A 20,439-nucleotide genomic window follows, 5' to 3' on the forward strand; every position below is an offset into this window, starting at 1 on the left:
CACCATTTGTTGAAAAGTGTGCTTTTTCCATTCAATATCCTTTGCTCTTTTATCAAAAGATCAGTTTGCTATATCCGTATGGGTCTGTTTCTGGGCTGTCCACTCTTTTCCATTGATCTGTGTCTATTCTTTTACCAATACAATACTGTCTTGATTACTGTAATTTTATCCTGAAATCTGATAATGTGAGTCCTTATATTTTGTTCTTCATCAGTATCGTGTTGGCTCCTCTAGATATTTTGTCTTTCCATATAAACTTTATAGTCATTTTGTCGGTATCTATAAAATAGCTCACTTGCATTTCAGGGAGGGTTTGCATTAAGAGTATAGATCAAGTTGAGAAGGAATGACATCTTTACAATATCATTTATTCTTCTGATTCATGAACACAAAATATTTCTCCATTTATTTAGTTCTTTGATTTGTTTCATTCATGTTTTATAGTTTTCAGTCTATAGCTTTTGTATGTATTTTTTCAGATTTATAACTAAGTATTTCTTATTTGGGTGTTATTGTAAGTTATATATATACATATATATATTTAAATTCTAATGGTTCATTACTGGTGTGCAGAAAATCATTGTCTTTTGCATATTTACCTCATATCCTGTAAGCTTGCTCTTACTAGTTGTGGAATTTTTTTTTTTTTTTTTTTTTTTTATTCTTTGCAACTTTTTACATGAACAATGCCTTCTGGAATAAAGACAGCTTTATTTCTTCATTCCCAATCTGTATACCTTTTATTTCTTTTTCTTATCTTGTTGCACTCGTTATTATTTTCAGAATGATGTTAAACAGAAGTGGTAAGGGTGAACATCCTTGCTTTTTTCCTGTTCTAAACTGGAAAGTGTCTAGTTTTTAACCATTGAGTATGATGCTAGCTGTAAAATTTTTAGTAGCTGTTCTTTATCAAGACAAGGAAGTTCCATCTATTTCTAGTTATCTGAGAATTTTTATCATGAATGGATTTTGAATTTTATCAAATGCTATTGTGCATCAATTGATATAATTATATGATTTTTTTCTTTAGTCAGTTGATGTAGGGTATTGCATTAATTAATTTTCACACGTTGAAGCAGTCTTTCATACCTGGAATAAATACCACTTAGTTGTGTTGTATAATTCTTTTTATGCATTGTTGAATTCAATCTGCTAATATTTGGTTGAGGATTTTTGCATCTATGTGCATGAGAGATATTGGTGTGTAGTTTTCCTTTGTTATAATATCTGTATGTAGTTTTGGTATTAGGGTAATGATGACTTCGCAGGTGAGTTAGGAAGTGTTCCCTCTGTTTCTACATTGTGGAGAATTGGTATCATTTCTTCCTTAAAAGTTGGTAGAATTCACTAGCATTTCACTAATATACTAAATAGTTACTGTTTCTTATACCAAAACACCTCCCAAACTCATTGGATTTTGAAAAATTAACTGAAAGTCTTTTGTTTGAATTCTTTGCTAATTTTTCTATGTGCATTTCAATTATTTACTTTTGAAGTATATTTGTAAGTTATCTTTATAGTGTCACAGGAACCCCTGTGGCACAGTGGTTAAGAGCTACGGCTGCTAGCCAAATGGTCAGCAGTTCAAATCCACCAGATGCTCCTTGGGAATCCTATGGGGCACTTCTAATCTGTCCTGTAGGGTCACTATGAGTTGGAATTCACTCATCAGCAAAAGCTTTTTTAAATTTTTTTATTGTATAAGATTCCTTTTGAGTTTTAAAGATTGAAAATGTTTATCTAGTTGGGTAATTCCACTATTATTATTTTTCTGAGTGTCGTGAGGACTAGCACTAGGGACTGTAAGCCTACCAGCACCCAAGGAAGTTGCTTCCCCATAGGGTTTTCAAGACTGTGCCCTCTCTGAATTCCATGTAGCTTTTTAAATCTTCTTTCCTCCCTTCATTCTTTCCTCTCTCTCTATAGGCTGGGTTTCTCATCTTCTCTATACCCATGGCAGAAAATCTACACAGAAAATCTTAACCTCAAAGCTGAGTGGTCCTTGAGATCCCCATAGCCAGGATTACCCCATTGAACTCCCTGAATTACAAAACTCAGTTCTCAGAGGAATGAAGCTCATCGGCTTATCTGTAGAGTGCCTTCTGCTGGTTCAATCAGCTGGGCCTCAGGAGCAGGAGTACACAAGACACCATCAAAGCTATCTGTGTAGAGGGTAAGGGAAGTTATCAGGGAATGTGACACAAGTTGAGCAGATATCTCAAGCTGTCTTATAAAATCCAAAAATACAGATATTACACCAAATGGAGAGAAAGTGTCTTTTATGGAGGGATCAATTAAGTATCATTTATATGCATTATATTAAAAAAAAAATTAGTATATACAAATAATATAATTGGTAATATAATATAATACAATATAGTGTTGTTGTTGTTAGTTTCTGTAGAGTTGATTCTGACTCATTGTGACACCATGTGTGTAGAGTAGAACCTCTTCATAGGGCTTTCAAGACTGTGGCCTCTTGGAAGCAGATCACCAAGCTGGTGTTCCAAGGCACCGCTGGGTGGGTTTGAAGTGCCAAACTTCTGGGTAGTAGTTGAATGCTTAACCATTTGCACCATCCAGGGACTCTAGAATAGAATAGAATAGAATAGAATAGAATAGAATAGAATAGAATAGAATAGAATAGAATAGAATAGAATAGACTAGACTAGACTAGACTAGACTAGACTAGACTAGACTAGACTAGACTAGACTAGACTAGAATAGAATAGAATAGAATAGAATAGAATAGAATAGAATAGAATAGAATAGAATAGAATAGAATAGAATAGAATAGAATAGAATGTAAGGTAACATAAGGTAACAGCAAATGAACTGTAGGATCTCATGTCATGAAGTCTTCTATGGTGTCAGGATAATATGACATTTGTTTTCCCTCTACTCTTACCTACAACCTCAACCCAGCTTCCTCTTTCCACTTCACTTACAATGTCCTCTTTGCTATTGCCAGATGGAATGCTCCTGGTTTGGAGACTTTGGATTGCCTGTATTTCTGCCCAAAATGCTCTTTTCACAGTTTTCTGCTTGGCTAGGATCTTAACTGCCTTCAGATTTTCTGCTCAAATGCTCTTATGTGAGGTGACTATACAAAAAAGTGCTTCTTTTCTCACTATAACTTACTTTTCTGCATTATTTTACTTCATAATGGCAAATTATTTACTGATTTATTAATAATAGTCTATTGAGTCTTACCCCCAACACATGTCCTAGAATAACATTTAAAGCAGATTTTTAAAATTAATTTTTACTAGTGTTTCCAGTGCCTTCAACAACACTTGGCATGAAATAATTGGACAAAAATATTTATTGAATGAACAAAACAAAGTCTAGGAGAATTTCTAGAAAAGAATATTACCTTGGGAAAAAGTTTAGGATTAGAGGCAAAGGATGTCTAGTTGGTTTTAGCATCAACGAGAAGGTACAGAATTTGGGATTCCGTGAAATTCTCAGCTAAAGGGCACTAGATCTATAGATAACATGTTGGATTAATTAATTAAACATGTTTAAAATATAAACAACAACATATCTGTTAAGTTGTCATGAACTGCTTATGGCTAAGTTTGCATTGCTCTTTTCTCTTTTCCAGGAGTTTCATCAGTTACGTGGAATCAGGAAACCAAACACGTGTTTCAGAATTCATCCTTTTGGGACTCTCAGAAGAGGCAGAGCTGCAGCCCCTCCTCTTTGGGCTATTTCTGTCCATGTACCTGATCACCTTCATTGGGAACCTACTGATCATCCTGGCCATCATCACAGACTCCCACCTCCACACACCCATGTACTTCTTCCTCTCTAACCTCTCTTTTGCAGACATCTGTTTTATTTCCTCCACTGTCCCAAAGATGCTGCTGAACATCCAGGTGCAGAGCAAAGTTATTACCTATGAGGGCTACATCACCCAGATGTATTTTTTCATGCTCTTTGGAGGATTAGACATTTTCCTCTTGACAGTGATGGCCTATGACCGGTTTGTGGCCATCTGTCACCCTCTGCACTACATGGTCATCATGAACCCTAAATTCTGTGGCCTCTTGCTTCTGACATCCTGGTTACTGACTATTCTGTACTCTCTATTACATGGTTTAATGGTTTTACGATTGTCTTTTTGTAAAGAGTTGGAAATCCCCCACTTTTTCTGTGAACTTAATCAGGTAGTCCAACTTGCTTGTTCTGACACCTTCCTCAATGACTTGGTGATGTATTTTACAACTGGACTTGAGGGTGTTATTCCACTCACTGGGATCCTTTTCTCTTACACTAAGATCGTGTCTTCCATTTTGAGAATTTCATCTGCTGGGGGCAAGTATAAAGCCTTTACCACTTGTGGGTCTCACCTCTCGGTTGTCTCCTTGTTCTATGGTACAGCACTTGGAGTATATCTCAGTTCTGCTGCTACACAAAACTCTGGGGGCAGGACATTAGCTTCAGTGATGTACACTGTGGCCACACCCATGCTGAACCCCTTTATTTATAGTCTTAGAAACAAAGACATAAAGCAGGCCCTAAGAAATCTTTTCAGCTGAGAAACATTCTCTACATAACAGAATCATTTTTCTCAAGATTAGGTAGTTGCTGATGAACAACCGAGCTCCAAATCATGAAGACCTAAATCATGATACTTTCGTTACTTCATAAATCTGCATTGTTTCCAGAATTCAAAGTCTTTGCTTTTAAACATTACAAACAATTGTTTCTTCTGTATTTCTTTTGAAAACTTTTTTTTTCTTTCACTAAAATCTTTCCTTCAATTGGCAATTCATTCAGTGTGACTGCAGATAACTCATTATGAAATAGATCGTTCACTGCTAGCCATGCAGTACCAGGAAAGCATGATCGCATTGGACGGCATCATCATTGTCCTCAAACCCAACAAACTGAGATATCAATTTCCAGATTCTTGTTTTGGAAAGTCGGTTTCTTATAATCAGTTCTGGTATGAAATAGTCAACATTTATGGGTTATTTTCTTTAAACAGAAGTCTTAAGTATTTTTGAGCAGAAACTTTGTACACATGTACTTATTAAATTATGGAAAGGACTGGTAGTATGTCCTTCAAGTATTGGAAATGACTCCTAGAACAACACTGAAAACCGACCACCTAAGAATGTTGATACCTCTTCTATCATCAGGAAGGTGGTGGGATGAAGAAGACTCCACTGAAATTAATGACTCCACAAACACTATGCATTTTCTGCAACCCAGATAGTAGGAATCTTTTGTTATAATTGTTAGCTCAAGACTCACTGTTCCTGCTAGATCTGCACTTGTTTAAAAAAGAGTAGGCACATTACTTCTTGACACCCATGATGCTACTGATATGTAAATTTGCCTTCATTTATTCCAAATAACCCAATGCTCTCCAACTATGCTTGGTCATATGATTGGCTTATACAAGGAATTTGCTTCACTTTTGGTCTCTGATTCTCTCCTGTACCTCTAGTTAATACCCCAGTAATCACATGTGAAACTCTAGGTTTTAGTGATCCTGGGAAATATACTTCCCAATTACCATCCTCTGCAGTACAGGAAAACAAACCAAAGGAGGGAAGGATGGATGCTGAGTGCCAGCCCGCTTGATCCCTACACTGATACGATGTAGACTCAGTCGTGTATGCCAAACTGCCTCATACTTTGAGTATATTTTAGGAAGGATGATTGTATCTCTTTCAAAGTTTCCTAAGACTTTTTCCTGCTTTCATTCTAATATACACAGCTAGTTCATACCGTCTTTAGAAAGGATGATTTGCAGAGCATGAAGTGAGTGAATGATAGACATTGTTATAACTCTGCCATGTATTCTTAGATATTTTCTCTTTTTTTAAAGAATTTTGTGTGGTAAAATATGTATAACATAAAATTAGTCATTTTAACCATTTTAAGTGTACAATTTAGCGGCATTAATTACATTCACAATGTTATGCAAACATCATCGGTGTCTATTTCCAGAACTTTTTCACCACCCAAAACAAAAATTCTGTACCAATTATGTAATAATGAATCTCCATTGATTACTCACCTCTCCATCTTCAGTTCCAGTGCGGTATTTCCTTCGTCATGTCTCTATGGCTTTGATAGCAACAACAGTGTCTTCTTCACACTGGCCCAAGGTGACCTTTCTATAGGACAGACTTGATCATGGGCATTCTCACTATAAACACTGCATTGACTCTCCACTAATTTTGAAATGAATTATCAATCTTGCAGCTAAAATATATCTTTCTGTTTTCTAGCTGGCTTACTTGGCCAAATTTATTTTTTACTTTTCATCATCTAACCCTCATTGTTGATCAACTATTGAGAGCTATTTGTAACTTCCTAAGCACATCTTGTTGTTGTTGCCTTCAAGTTGATTTTCACTCAAAGTGACCCCATGTGACAGAGTAGAACTGCCCCCCCCATGGGATTTTCTAGGCTATAATCTTTACTGGAACAGAGCAGCTAGGTAGGTTCAACCTGTCAATTTTTAGGTTAGAGCTGAAAGCTCAACCACTCTGCCACCAGGGGTCACTGTATGGTACTGAAAAAACCAAACCCACTGCCATCGAGTTGATTTCGACTCATAGAGACCCTATAGGACAGAGTGGGACTGCCCCATAGTGTTTCCAAGGAGCACCTGGTGGATTCGAACTGCTCACCTTCTGGTTGGCAGCTATAGCACTTAACCACTATGCCGCCAGGGTTTCCCACTTTGCCACCAGGTATGGTAGGCACTAAATTAAAAAATGAGAAAAACATAGTTCTTCTCTTTAGGGGCTGAGAGTCCAAACAGGGCAATAGATATAGAAATAAGTGCAACATCCCGAAGTTGCGCTGTAATCCTGGTGAAATGGTTCATAAAATATTTGACTCTTCCTGGGGGAGGTTAGTGAAAGCTACACAGAGCATCTTATAATTTTACTGAGCATTGAAGGAGGAGTTAGAGTTCTTCCAGGTGGAGAAGCAGTAAGAGCACTCAGGCAGTGGCAGCAGGGGAGTAAGTATGAGGATTAATTCAGTTATAAGGTGTGCATAGGAAATTCCAAATAGAACCTAATATCTTAAGAACAATGGAGCAGGGGATGAAAAGTGAAACATGAACCTGGCCATGTAGATAGCCACCTTATGACAAAGAATCTTATATTTTGGCTACAGTATGACACAGGCCATCAATTGCTCATACACAAATTCAAGTTGAAGCTGAAGATAGTTACACTCAAAAACCATAAGACCCAGAATATGACCTTAAGTATACCGCACCTAAGTTTAGAGACCGTCTCAGAAATAGATTTATTGCATTGAACACTAATGACTGAAGACCAGTCGAGTTGTGGAATGACATCAAGGACATCATATGTGAAGAGAGCAAGAGGTTATTAGAAACAGGAAAGAAAGAAAAGACCAAAATGGATGTCAGAAGAGACTCTGAAAATTGCTCTTGGACATCGATTAGCTAAAGCAAAAGGAAAAAATGATGAAGTAAAAGAGCTGAAAAGAATTATTTCAAAGGGCAGCTCAAGAAGACAAAGTGTTTTGATGAAATGAGCAAAGACCTGGAGTTAGAATACCAAAAGGGAAGAACACACTCTGCTGAAGCCAAAAGAAATGAAGAAAAAATTCAAGCCTCAAGTTGCAATATTGAAGGATTCTGTGGGGGAAAATATTGAACAATGCCGGAAGCATCAAAAGAAGATGGAAGGAATGCACCGAGTCACTGTAACAAAATTGGCCAATGTTCAAACATTTCAGGAGGTAGCATATGATCAAGAACCAATGTTACTGAAGGAAGAAGTAAAGGCTGCACTGAAGACATTGGCAAAAAACAAGGTTCCAAGAATTGTTGGAATACCAATTGAGATGTTTCAACAATCAGATGCAGCTCTGGAAGTGCTCACTAGTATATGCCAAGAAATTTGGAGAACAGCTGCATGACCAATTGACTAGAAGAGATCCATGTTTGCGCCCATGTCCAAGAAAAGGGATCCAACTGAATGTGGAAATTATTGAACAATGTCATTAATATCACACATAAGTAAAATTATGCTGAAAATTATTCAAAAACTGTTGCAGCAGTATATTAACAGGGAACTACCAGAATTTCAAGGTGGATTCCAAAGAGGATGTAGAATGAGAGGTATCATTGCTGATGTCAGATGCATGTGGCTGAAAGCAGAGAATACCAGAAAGATATATACCTGTGTTTTATCGACTACACCAAGTCATTTGACTGTGTGGATTATAACAACTTATGGACAACATTGCAAAGAATGGGAATCCTAGAACACTTAACACTTGTGCTCAAGTGGAACCTGTACATAGAAGAAGATGCAGTTGTTTGTACACAATTAGGGGATACTGCATGGTTTAAAGTCAGGGAAGGTGTGTATCAGGGTTGTATCTTTTCACCATACTTATTCAATGCGTATGCTGAGCAAATAATATGAGAAGCTGGACTATATGAAGAAGAATGCAGCATTGGGATTGGAGGAAGATTAACAACCTACGATATGCAGATAACATAGCCTTGTTTGCTGAAAGTGAAGAGGACTTGAAGCGCTTGGTGATGCAGATCAAAGGCTACAGCCTTCAGCACAGTTACACCTCAACATAAAGGAAACAAAAATTCTCACAACTGGACCAATAAGAAGCATCATGATAAATGGAGAAAATATTGAAGTTGCCAAGGATTTCATTTTACTTAGATCCACAATCAATGCTCATGGAAGCAGCAGTCAAGAAATCAAATGACAAACTGCATTGGACAAATCTGCTGCAAAAGATTTCTTTAAAGTGTTAAAAAGCAAAGTTGTCACTTTAAGGATTAAAGTGTGCCTGACCCAAGCCACGGTGTTTTCAGTCACGTCATATGTATGCAAAAGCTGGACAATAAATAAGACCAAAGAAGAATTGATGGCTTTGAATTATGGTGTTGATGAAGAATACTGAATATACCATGGACTGCCAGAAAAACAAACAAATCTGTCTTGGAAGAAGTACAGCCGGAATGCTCCTTGGTAGTAAGGATGGCAAGACTTTGTCTTGAGTTCTTTGGACATGTTTTTCAGGAGGGACCAGTGTCCGGAGAAGGATATCATGCTTGGTATATTAGAGGTTCAACAAAAAAGAGGAAGACCTTCAACGAGATGGATTAACACAGTAGCTGCAATGATAGACTCAAACATAATAATGATTGTGAGGATGGCACAGGATGGGGTAATGTTTTATTATGTTGTACAAAGGGTCGCTATGAGTCAGAACTGACTTGACAGTGCCTAACAACAACAACAATTCTGATTTTATGGATGAAGAATATGAGACTTAAACAGTGATAATTGCTTATCCAAGGCTTGTAGAGGATTCTGGAGTCAGACCCAGATCCTGCTGTTTCCAAGACTTTTTCATTTTGGTTGCTGTTGTTGTTGTTGTGTGCCACTGAGTCGATTCTGACTCATAGTGACCCTGTAGGACAGAGTAGAACTGGCCCATAGGCTTTCCAAGAAGCAGCTGATGGATTCAAACTACTAACAGCAGCTTAGCTGTTAACCACTGTGCCACGTTTCAGTAATATTTTTAATTTTAATAAACTTTTAATTTTGAATAGTTTAATATTCATAGAAAAATTGTGAAGATAGTACAGTTGGTTCCCATCAACCCCACATCCAGTATATCTTATTATGAACATCTCCCATCCGGAATACCACATTATATTTAGTGACCTTTTTTTTTTTTTTCCTGAGGCTCCTTTTGGCTGTGACTGTTTCTCAGAGTTTTCTTGGTTTTGATGATCTTAATCATTTTGAGAACTGGTCAAGTATTCTCTAAAATGTCCCTTTGATTGTTTTCTCATTATTAGATTGGGGTTACAGATTTTGCGGAGGAAGATCACAAAGGTAAAATGCCATTTTCATTACATAGTGTCAAGAGTACATATTATCAACATGACTTATTACTCTTAGTGTTGATTTTGAACATCTGGCCAAGGTAACATATGTAAGGTTTCTCCACTGTAAAGTTACTCTTTATTACCCCCTTTCCATACTGTACTCTTTGTAAGGAAGTCACTATATTAGAAAGTCTACACTTTAGGAGTGGGAAGTCATTCTTTACCTCTGTGGGAGTGGAATAACTACACAAATTATTGGAATTCTTTTGCACAGGATATATGTCTTTTATTTATTTAATCAATTATTTATACCAGTGTGCTTGTGGAAAGCAAGGAGGACTTGAAGTACTTACTGATGAAGATCAGTATGTACTCCTCAACATAAAGAAAGCAAAAATCATCACAAGTGGACCAAAATGCAGCATAATGATAAATGAAGAAAATATTGAAATTGTCAAGGATTTCTTTTTACTTGGGTCCACAATCAATGTCCATGAAAGCAACAGTCAGGAAATCAAACAACATATTGCACTGGGCAAATCTCCTGTTGAAAAGCAGAGATGTCACTTTGAGGACTAAGGTGCTCCTGACCCAAACCATGGCATTTTCAATTGCCTCATATGCATTTGAAAGCTGGACAATGAATAAGGAAGACAGAAGAATAACTGATGCTTTTGAATTACAGTGTTGGTGAAAATATTGACTATATATCATAGACTGCCAGAAGAATACATAAATATGTCTTGGACGAAGTACAGCCAGAATGCTCCTTAGAAGTGAGCATGGTGAGACTTTGTCTCATGTATTTTGGACATGTCAAAATTCCTCTTCATCTGTGAACCTGTGAAACCTAGTGTATAAGTAATATGCTTCCAAAGAACAATTGTAGAACAGGCACAAAGTAGACATTTCCTTTACAAATGGAAAGAAGGGATAACAGGCACCAAGCAACTCCAAAACCCAGCAGAACAAATTACACCAGCCCGGCCATTTGGGCAACAGCCCTATCCTTCACACTCTGGGTGTTGCCCATGCTGTCTGAATTCTATGTTCTCTGAGACCCCTTGGCCCATCTTCCAGGCTCACTGGGATAGAAACTCTGTTCCCTTGACTTTGGAGGCCCTATTTTCCCAGTCCTTCAGAATGGTGACCTCACCCCTTGGCCACAGCAGGCCCTATTCTTCTGCCCCCTGGGCATGGCAGCCCCACCCCCTCTGCTTCGGGCAGCAACCCATTTCCCCAGCAATGGCAGCCCCACAGTCCAGAACCTTGTTGGTGAAGATCCGACTCTTTGAAATCTAGGAGGCTGTGGCCTCAACCTTTGAAACCCAGAGGCCATGGCCCCACCCTTTGACACTGAGGCAGCTCTGCTTCCTGTGCTCCTTCCTATAGTTCTGCTGATCTCTGAGGTGCTACAGGGATGGTTCTTTTCTTTTCTTAGGGGACAACAGATGTAGCTCCTTTGGTCTATTTCCTGCCTGTAGAATTCCTGCTTGTAGGATTCTTTTGCTCTAAATCCTGTATCCACCTTGTTATTTGATCTCCAATTCTTGGGTCTTGAGCCAGCAGCCAGTCATCTGACCTGCCGTTGTTGGGATTCACCACCTTCTACAGCCTTGTAAGCCAGCAGCTTGCCATCTAGCCTGATTTGCCAGCTTCCTCAGCTCTGTGAGACAGTAGCCTGCCACCTGACTTGCTTTGCCAGCTTCTGTAGCCCTGTGAGCCAGCAGCCTGCCGTCTGACCTGGTTTGCCAGCTTCTGCAGCCCCATGGGCCAGCACTCTGCTGATTTGGGATTCATCTGCCCCTGCAACCACATGAGTCAGGAGGAGCATCCAGCCTGAAGCGTGACCCATGGATTTGGGGCTTGCCAGCCTCCACAATTGTGTGAGCCATTTCCTTGAGATTATAAACACACACACACTTCATTGGTTTTGTTTCTCTAGAGAATCTAGCTGAAGCAAAACCAGTGAGGTATATGCATTGTAGATAAATATATAGAAAGAAATTTATCTCAAGGAAATGATTCATGTGTTTGTGGAGGCTGGCCAGTCCCAAATTTGTGGATCAGGCATCAGGCTGGAGGCTTCTCCTGACTTACATGGTTTTAGGGACTGATGAACTCAAATTGGGAGGCCAGACGACAGGCTGCTGGTCATGAAGCTGCAAAGCTTGTGAATCAGGTCAGATGACAAGCTGTTGTTGGTTAACAGGGCTGCAGAAGCTGGCGAATCAGGTGAGATGGTAGCCTGCTGGTTCGCAGGGCTGTGGAGTCTGGCAAATTCCAGAATTGGCAGGTCAGATGACATGTCAGACAGCAAGTCAGATGGCAGGCTGTTGGCTCAAGTCCCAAGAACTGGAGGTCAGATGATGGCAAGTGGGATGGAGGATCCAAAGCGAGTGTGAGCCTTGCTGGAATATCCATTTATATACTGGAGGCAGGCCACACCACCAAAGAAACTCCCTTTTCAACTGATTGGCTGCTCACATCAGATCACAAAAGGATGATTACATCAGATCACAAAACAGAGGATGACTATATCATTACATAACTGTCAAATTACATCATTACATAACTGCCTGAGAATCAAGGCCTAGCCAAGTTGACACACAACCTTAGCCATCGCAGTCCACCCCATGTCAATTTAGCACCTGTACACACCTTAAACCATACGCAATCTCTAAATAGAAATAATTATAAAGTCATACTTGCATCTAATATGATACAAGTGGCATGTGTACAACCAAAAATGCACTAATCTTATATTTAACAAGTGATGAAGAAAAAAGAATTATATGCATATATATGTATAATAAAACAAGGAAGAAATAAAAAATTACATTCCTTGTTTCTGCAACTGGTAACTTGCTTGTAACTGGTATTTAGAACTATATTCTTCTACCATCGATTCCGTATTTCCTTAACCCTCAGCAAGTACCTCACCTGCTTATGGCTCTTTGCCAGTGGGATGTCCCAATCCTTCGTTTCTGAAGGGTCTAGGCCATTAGCAGTCATGTTGGAATTGGACTGCTGTAGTTTTCCATTGGCTTTAATCATAGGGCACGGCAGTACTAAGAGATGCCCTAAAGGATCTCCTGTGTTCCAGACATACTCTTCTTTACCTTCCTTATGCAATACCAATCTGATTTTCTCTTGGTAATTAGGATCAATCACACCAGCCAATATATTAACCCCCTTCTTTGTCTGTTGATCCAGAGGCAGGAGGAAACCAAAATTGCCAGGTGACATTCTTAGCTTTCAGTTCAATGGAATCAGTGTTGTGTCTCTAGGTGGGAGCATTCTTCCCGTTGGAGCTAAGACCTCTAGACCAGCAGAGCAGAGAGTCGCAGGTACAGGAAGCAAAAATTTTGCAATTGGGTCACTAAGGGCAATAGTGAGTGGTGCCACTCCCTTTCCCACCCCTTGACTTCTGGATCCACGAATTCTGGGTATGGGAGAAATAGTACCATATACTGGATGCTGGTTTAGAGCATATGCAGCCTCCTGGAGCACATTGCCCCAACTGTGCAAAGTACTGCCACCTAACTGGCCCTGCAATTGGGTTTTAGAAGGTCATTCCATCATTTTATCAAGCCAGCGTCTTCAGGGGAGCATGGCAAGACCAGAGAATTACATGAACATAGGTCTATTGCCAAACTTCATTTGCTGTGAAGTGAGTCCTTGATCCAAGGCAATGCTGGGTGAGATACCGTGACAGTGAATAATGCATTCTGCGAGTCCACAGGTGGTAGTTTTGTCAGAAGCATTACATGCAGGGAAGACAAATCTGTATCACAGGCTAATTATCTCAGGTTTAGAGAGCTGTCTATGTGTAACAGAGCTAAAAAATCTGAAAGACTTAAATTATGATACTTTTATCTGTTCATGGAAAGATAGCCTGCAATTTACTTTATTTACAGTTGTCAATCTCTTTGATTTTACTTCTTTAGTCATTATAAATAAGTGTTTCTTCCGTATCACCATCTGAAATCTTTGACCTCTTTGAGTGCATTCTCTGGTTCAGTGTAAAAAACAGAATCTACTACGTGAATTTTCAGCAGTAACATATTTGATACAGGATATTGAGAACTGATAAAATTATAACAAGAGCTGGAGGAATGAAGGTGTACTGCTGCCCTGCCAGATGAAAGCAACTGTCTCTCATACTACCTGTTTTTGTAGAAAAAAATATTTGTCCTACCAAAGGCTTTGTACTAGCTTCCAGGGTTTGCGGTCATCAGCTCCATAAAGAGATCACTTCCGGAACAGCAGAAGCATTTGGAGTCACCACTTCATTAATTTTGTAATAATCCATAGTTACTTTCCAAAATTTAAGTTTCTTCTGCACAGTCCAAAGCATAATTTAAGTGGGGGTGTAATGGAAATGGCAATCCCAGATCTTTCAAACACTGATTGTGTCACTAGTCACTATGATTCTTCCAGGGATGTATTGTTACCTTTTTTTTTTTTTGATAGGCAGAAACACTTCTAGGAGATTTCCTATCATAATAGACCTCACTCACAGATCATGAAACCCATGTGGGTATTCTGTCAACTGCCAAATATGTCTTTTCAACTATGCATCTCATAAATTATAACATTATGCAGTATTTGTGGATTTTCTGAATACTTTGTGAGACAAAATAAGGCTAAAGTTCATTTATCCCCCAACCCTGGAAGCCACCACTTTGATCTGTATGACATCATGGTTATTTACTTTTACTCAGTTCACAATTTTCCAGGTAAATGGCCACAGTTCCCATTAAGCACTAGTATTCTGATAAATATTTAACCTGTTCTCCTTAAAAAAGTAAAGAAAGAAAGGAAAGGAAAAAAAAAGGAAGCAAATGAAAGAAGGAAGGGAAGGAAGGAATAAAAAAAGGAAGGTTGGCAGGCAGGAAGCAAGAAAGATATGTATTTGTAGAATTTTCTAAATTTTTCTATGTATAAATACTCTCACCATGACTATTTTCAAGCTACCTATGGAAATCACTACAGATGGAGTTGGGACATGAAGTTCACAATTGACACTTGTGGGTCCTTACCGAGCCAGCTCCAATACATCACTGCCTTTGAGTAATGTTAGGAGAGAGGTGCATAGAGGAAATCTGTGGAAGTTTTACAGTCCAACCTGAAGAGTAGCTGGTCCTATTGTTTCAGGATTTGTTTTAGCGAACTGAGAATCAAGTGAGAAATTATGAGTCTTCATTTCGGTGAATCAGATAAAGCTTCCTGTCAATAGAACTAGAGTATTTTAGTTATTCAGTTTGGATGGGAAAGTAATAGGCTGTTCCTCTTTCTTATTCAGGGAGATAGCATTATCAATTTGCCATTTACAAAGATCTCCGTGGTTTATAAGGATTAACATGCTGGCCCTGCTGCCTATTACATTAACCATGAATATCATACCTCTGGTGGTTTAGTGATGCCAATTCAAGATGTCATTATCCCCTCTGAACTCAGGATGCACCCCATCTTATCTCTGTCATACACAGAACAACCACTACAGAGCTTTCCAGGGAAGCTGTTGCAACTCCTCACCAATGTATTTCTCAATCTTTTGTAATGGCCTCTGAGCCTTTTCCTAGGGCATGCCAGGGGACATGTGATTGAGTCACACATGATAAATCATGATAACATCTGTTTCCTTGCAGTTTGAATTTCTTATTCTACATTATTCTGGTGCCATCGAGTTGATTCCTATTCATGGCGGCTCCATGTATTACAGAGTAGAACTGCTCCACAGGGTTTTCTTGGGCGTAATCTTTATGGAAGCAGATAGCCAGGCCTTTCTTCCATGGTGCTGCTGGGTGGGTACAAACCATCAACCTCTAGGCTAGTAATTGGGGGTAAACCATTTGTGCCACCTAGGGGCCTATTTTGAGTTATGGTAAGGTATTTATGGCAATGAACTACTTTTAGAGCAAGCCACTGTTGAATCCAAGCTTCAGTAAACTGAGAACAATTTTAGAACTACACCCATTTGCTTTGTCATATTAAACCCATAATTTCTGACAATGCAGCTTTATCACTATATTTGGCTTACTCTAAAAAGCCTCCTTTTTTCCATGGACTGGCACCTGTAGAATTCATTCCCACATATATTCCCAAAGTTTTCATAATAAAAATTAGAAACTTCTTGCAGTTTTTTAAATATATTAATCTTATTATTTAGATTTATTTTTGTCTCTCTGTGACATCCTGGGACCTGACTCTAGATCTTGGTCTAAAGGTAATTAGAAGAGGAAGAGGTGAGAAGAGTAAAAATTCTTTTGGTAGGTGAATGTACCTAAAAATAGAGTAATTATAGGGTCTTCAGGCAAAGAACTACCTGCCTCACCAGACAGGTAAAGATATGCTACCCAGGCTAACACTGAAGTGTCTATGTAGTTTGAAGACTCAGGAGCTTCTGATTCACCAAGATATACCCACTTGCATTCATTACTTTTCTCAAGTGCCTCTTTCTAAATAAATGCCTTAAATATTACTTAAGACTTTGACAAGGTTGTGAGTTCAACTTATTTTACAATTCATCAACCCACAGGATTAGACTCTGTGTGTGTGTCATACCCCATCAGACCTGCAACTCTGAGAAATAAGAGACTTGATTCATGCATTTATGGTAATTTCCTGGTTCTTTGATTGTGCTATGACCGGATAATTTAAAGCAGCTTGTCATTTTCTTTCTGCAAGCTCTCAAGTGTAACTAAAAGCTCCCAGTCCACTCCAGTTTATTGAAATCTGATTTCCCCAAAAATTGCTTATCATATAAGCCAGTCAGACTGCCAAAATCTTCCCTCCCATAGCCAATTCTTTGCAGTGACTGCAGATGATACCTGATGAAACAGATTTGCCACCCCTTTTTATGGGCTAAAGGCATACCATTATCCAATTGAAACAACATCATTTTTGCCCTCAAACCCAACAAGTTGAGATATCAATTTCTAGATTTCTACTTGGAAGGTCTGCTTTTTGCAATCAGTTCTGATTTAAAATATTCCACCTCACTGGGTTGTTTTGTTTAAACAGAAATTCTTTTAAATATCTTAAGTATAAACTCTGTAAACATGTTTTTATAAAGTCATTGAGAAGGCTAGTGGTAAGTACTTGGAATGACTTTCAGAACTAAACAGATAAACTGGCCAGCTAAGAAAGTTGTCTCAGCTACCATCAAGAATGTGGTGGAATCAAAAGACTCCGATGAAATTATTGACTTCATGAACACACTTTATTTTCTGGAATCCAGGTAGTAGGAAGATCTTGCTGTAAGTGCTGCCTTGAGACTCACTGTGCCTGCTTAATCTGCACTTGTTAAACAGAGGATATGCACAAAACTTCTTGACATCCATGAAGCTATGACATGAAAATTTGCCTCCACTCCTTAAAAAAAGCTTTTCTTTTCCTTTTTTTTCAAGAAGAGAAGAAACAATTGCAAACATCCACTAATAATTGAAACCTGGAATGTACGAAGTATGAATCCATGAAAAATTGGAAACCATCAGAAATGAAATGGAATGCATAAATGTTGATATCATAGTCATTATTAGTGAGCTGAAATGGACTGGTATTGGCCATTTTGAATCAGACAATCATATGGCCTGCTTTGCTGGGAATGACAACTTGAAGAGGAATGGTGTTGCATTCATTGTCAAAAAGAACATTTCAAGATCTATCCTGAAGTACAACGTTGTCAGTGATGGGATAATATCGATACGCCTACACGTAAAACCAATTAATGTGACTATTATTCAAATTTACATACCAACCACTCAAGACAAAGATGAAGATTTTAGATTTTCACCAATTTCTGCAGTCTGAAATTGATCGAACATGCAATCAGGATGCATTGAGAATTACTGGTAATTGGAATGTGAAAGTTAAAAACAATGAAGGTTCGGTTGTTGGAAAATACGGTCTTGGTGATAGAAATGATGCCGAAGATCAAGTGATAGAATTGCGCAAGACCAGCGATTCCTCATTGTGATACTTTTTTCACCAACATAAATGATGACTATACACATGAACCTCATCAGATGGAATACACAGGAATCAAATGGACTACATATGTGGGAGGAGACAATGGAAAAGCTCAATATCATCAGTCAGAACAAAGCCAGGAGCTGACTTCGGAACAGATCATCAATTGCTCATATGTAAGTTCAAGTTGAAGCTGAAGAAAATTAGAACGAGTCCATAAGAGCCAAAGTACAACCTTGAGTATATACTACCTGAATTTAGAGACTGTCCCAAGAATTGATTTGACGCGCTGAACACTAATGACCGAAGACCAAACAATTTGTGGAACAACATCAAGAACATCATACGTGAAGAAAGCAAGAGTAATTAAAAAAGGCAGGAAAGAAAGAAAAGACCAAAATGGATGTCAGGAGAGACTCTGAAAGTTGCACTTGAATGCCGAGTAGTTAAGCTAAAGGAAGAAATGATGAAATAAAAAAACTGAACAGAAGATTTCAAAGAGTGGCTTGAGAAGACAAAGTATTGTAATGACATGTGCAAAGACCTTGAGTTAGAAAATCAAAAGAGAAGAACACACTCAGCATTTCTCAAGCTCAAAGAACTGAAGAAAAAATCCAAGTCTTAAGTTGCAGTATTGAAGGATTCTACAAGGAGAATACTAAACAACGCAGGAAGCATCAAAAGATCGACAGAATACACAGAATCACTATGCTAAAAATAATCCGTCGACATTCAACCATTTCAAGAGGTAGCATATGATCAGGAACAGATAGTACTGATGGAAGAAGTTCAAGCTGCACTGAAGGCATTGGTGCAAAACAAGGCTCCAGGAATTGATGGAATATCAATTGAGATGTTTCAACAATAGGATGCAGCACTGGAAGTGCTCACTTGTCTATGCCAAGAAATTTGGAAGCAGGTACCTGGCCAACCGACTGGAAGAGATCCATATTTATGCTTATTTCCAAGAAATGTGATCTGACCTAATGTGGAAATTATCAATGTCATTAATATCACACACAAGTAAAATTTTGCTGATGATCATCCAAAAGGGGCTGGAGCAGCACATTGACAGAGAACTGCCGGAAGTCCTAGCCAGATTCAGAAGAGGACATGGAAAGTGGGTTATCCTTGCTGATGCCACATGAATCCTGGCTGAAAGCAGAAAATAGCAGAAAGATGTTTACCTGTGTTTCATCAACTATGCAAAGGTATTTGACTGTGTGGATCATAACTAATTATGGATGACATTGTGAAGAGTGGAAATTCCAGAACACTTAATTGTGCTCATGAGGAACTTGTGTATAGATCAAGAGGCAGTTGTGAGAACACAACAAGGGGACAGTGTGTGGTTTAAAGTCAGGAAGGGTGTGCATCGCCTTTGTATACTTTCACCACGTTTATTCAATCTGTGTGCTGAGCAAATAATCCAGAGACCTGAACTATATGAAGAAGAATGGGACATCAGGATTGGAGGAAGACTCATTCACAATCTGCATTATGCAGATGACACAACCTTGCTTGCTGATAGTGAAGAGGACTAGAAGCACTTACTGATGAAGATAAAAGGCCACTGCCTTCAATATGGATTAAGCCTCAACATGAAGAAAACAAAAATGCTCACAACTGGACCAATAAATGGAGAAAAGATTGAAGTTGTCAAGGATTTCATTTTACTTGAATCCACAATCAATGCCCATGAAGCTGTGGTCATGAAATCAAATGACACATTGCATTGGGCAAATGTGCTGCAAAAGACCTCTTTAAAGTGTTAAAAAGCAAAGATGTCACCTTGAAGACTAAGGTGGGCTGGACCCAAGCCATGGTGTTTTCAATCACCTCATGTACATATGAAAGCAAGACAATGAATAAGGAAGATTGAAGGAGAATCGACACCTTCAAATTATGGTGGTGGCAAAGAACATTGAATATATCATGGACTGGCAGAAGAATTAACAAATTTGTCTTGGAAGAAGTACAACCTGATTGCTCCTTAGAAGCAAGGATAGTGAGACTGTGTCTCCCATATTTTGGACATGTTACCAGGATGGATCAGTCCCTGGAGAAGGATATCATGCTTGATAAGGCAGAGGGTCATCAAAAAAGAGAAGGACCTTCAACGAAATGGATTGACACAGTGACTGCAATAACGAGCTCAAGCATAACAATGATTGTGAGGACGGTGCAGGACTGGGCAGTGTTTCTTTGTGTTGTACATAGGGTTGCTATGAGTTGGAACTGACTTGACAGTACCTAACAACAACAACAACAATCTCGCCATCTTTGTTTCTAAGGAGCATTCTGGCTGTGCTTCTCTCAAGACAGATTTGTTTTTTCTTTTGACAGTCCATGTTATATTCAATATTCTTCTCCAACACCATAATCCAAAGGTGTCAGTTCTTACTTGATCTTCCATATTCATTGTCCAACTTTTGGAGGCATATGAGGCAATTGAAAACATCATGGCTTGGGTCTGGTGCACCTTTATCTTCAAGGTGACATCTTTGCAAAGATGTCCATAAAAATTACAGCCTTGTAAACCCTAAGAAGCAGTTTTGCTCTGTCCTATACAGACTCCGTGA

The 20,439-nt window shown here is 38.7% G+C and overlaps 1 protein-coding gene across 1 annotated transcript; it reads left to right on the top strand.

The window, feature by feature from the left end:
* Positions 1-3,629: 3,629 nt before the first annotated feature.
* LOC126071220 (olfactory receptor 7A10-like) lies at positions 3,630-4,544 on the top strand. Its single transcript, XM_049875466.1, has one exon. The coding sequence runs from the start codon at positions 3,723-3,725 to the stop codon at positions 4,542-4,544; it is 822 nt and encodes a 273-aa protein (XP_049731423.1). The 5' UTR covers positions 3,630-3,722.
* The last annotated feature ends 15,895 nt before the right edge of the window (positions 4,545-20,439 follow it).

The sequence above is a fragment of the Elephas maximus genome, chromosome 3 (genome assembly GCF_024166365.1).
Source record: "Elephas maximus indicus isolate mEleMax1 chromosome 3, mEleMax1 primary haplotype, whole genome shotgun sequence".
In the NCBI taxonomy this organism is placed as follows: domain Eukaryota; kingdom Metazoa; phylum Chordata; class Mammalia; order Proboscidea; family Elephantidae; genus Elephas; species Elephas maximus.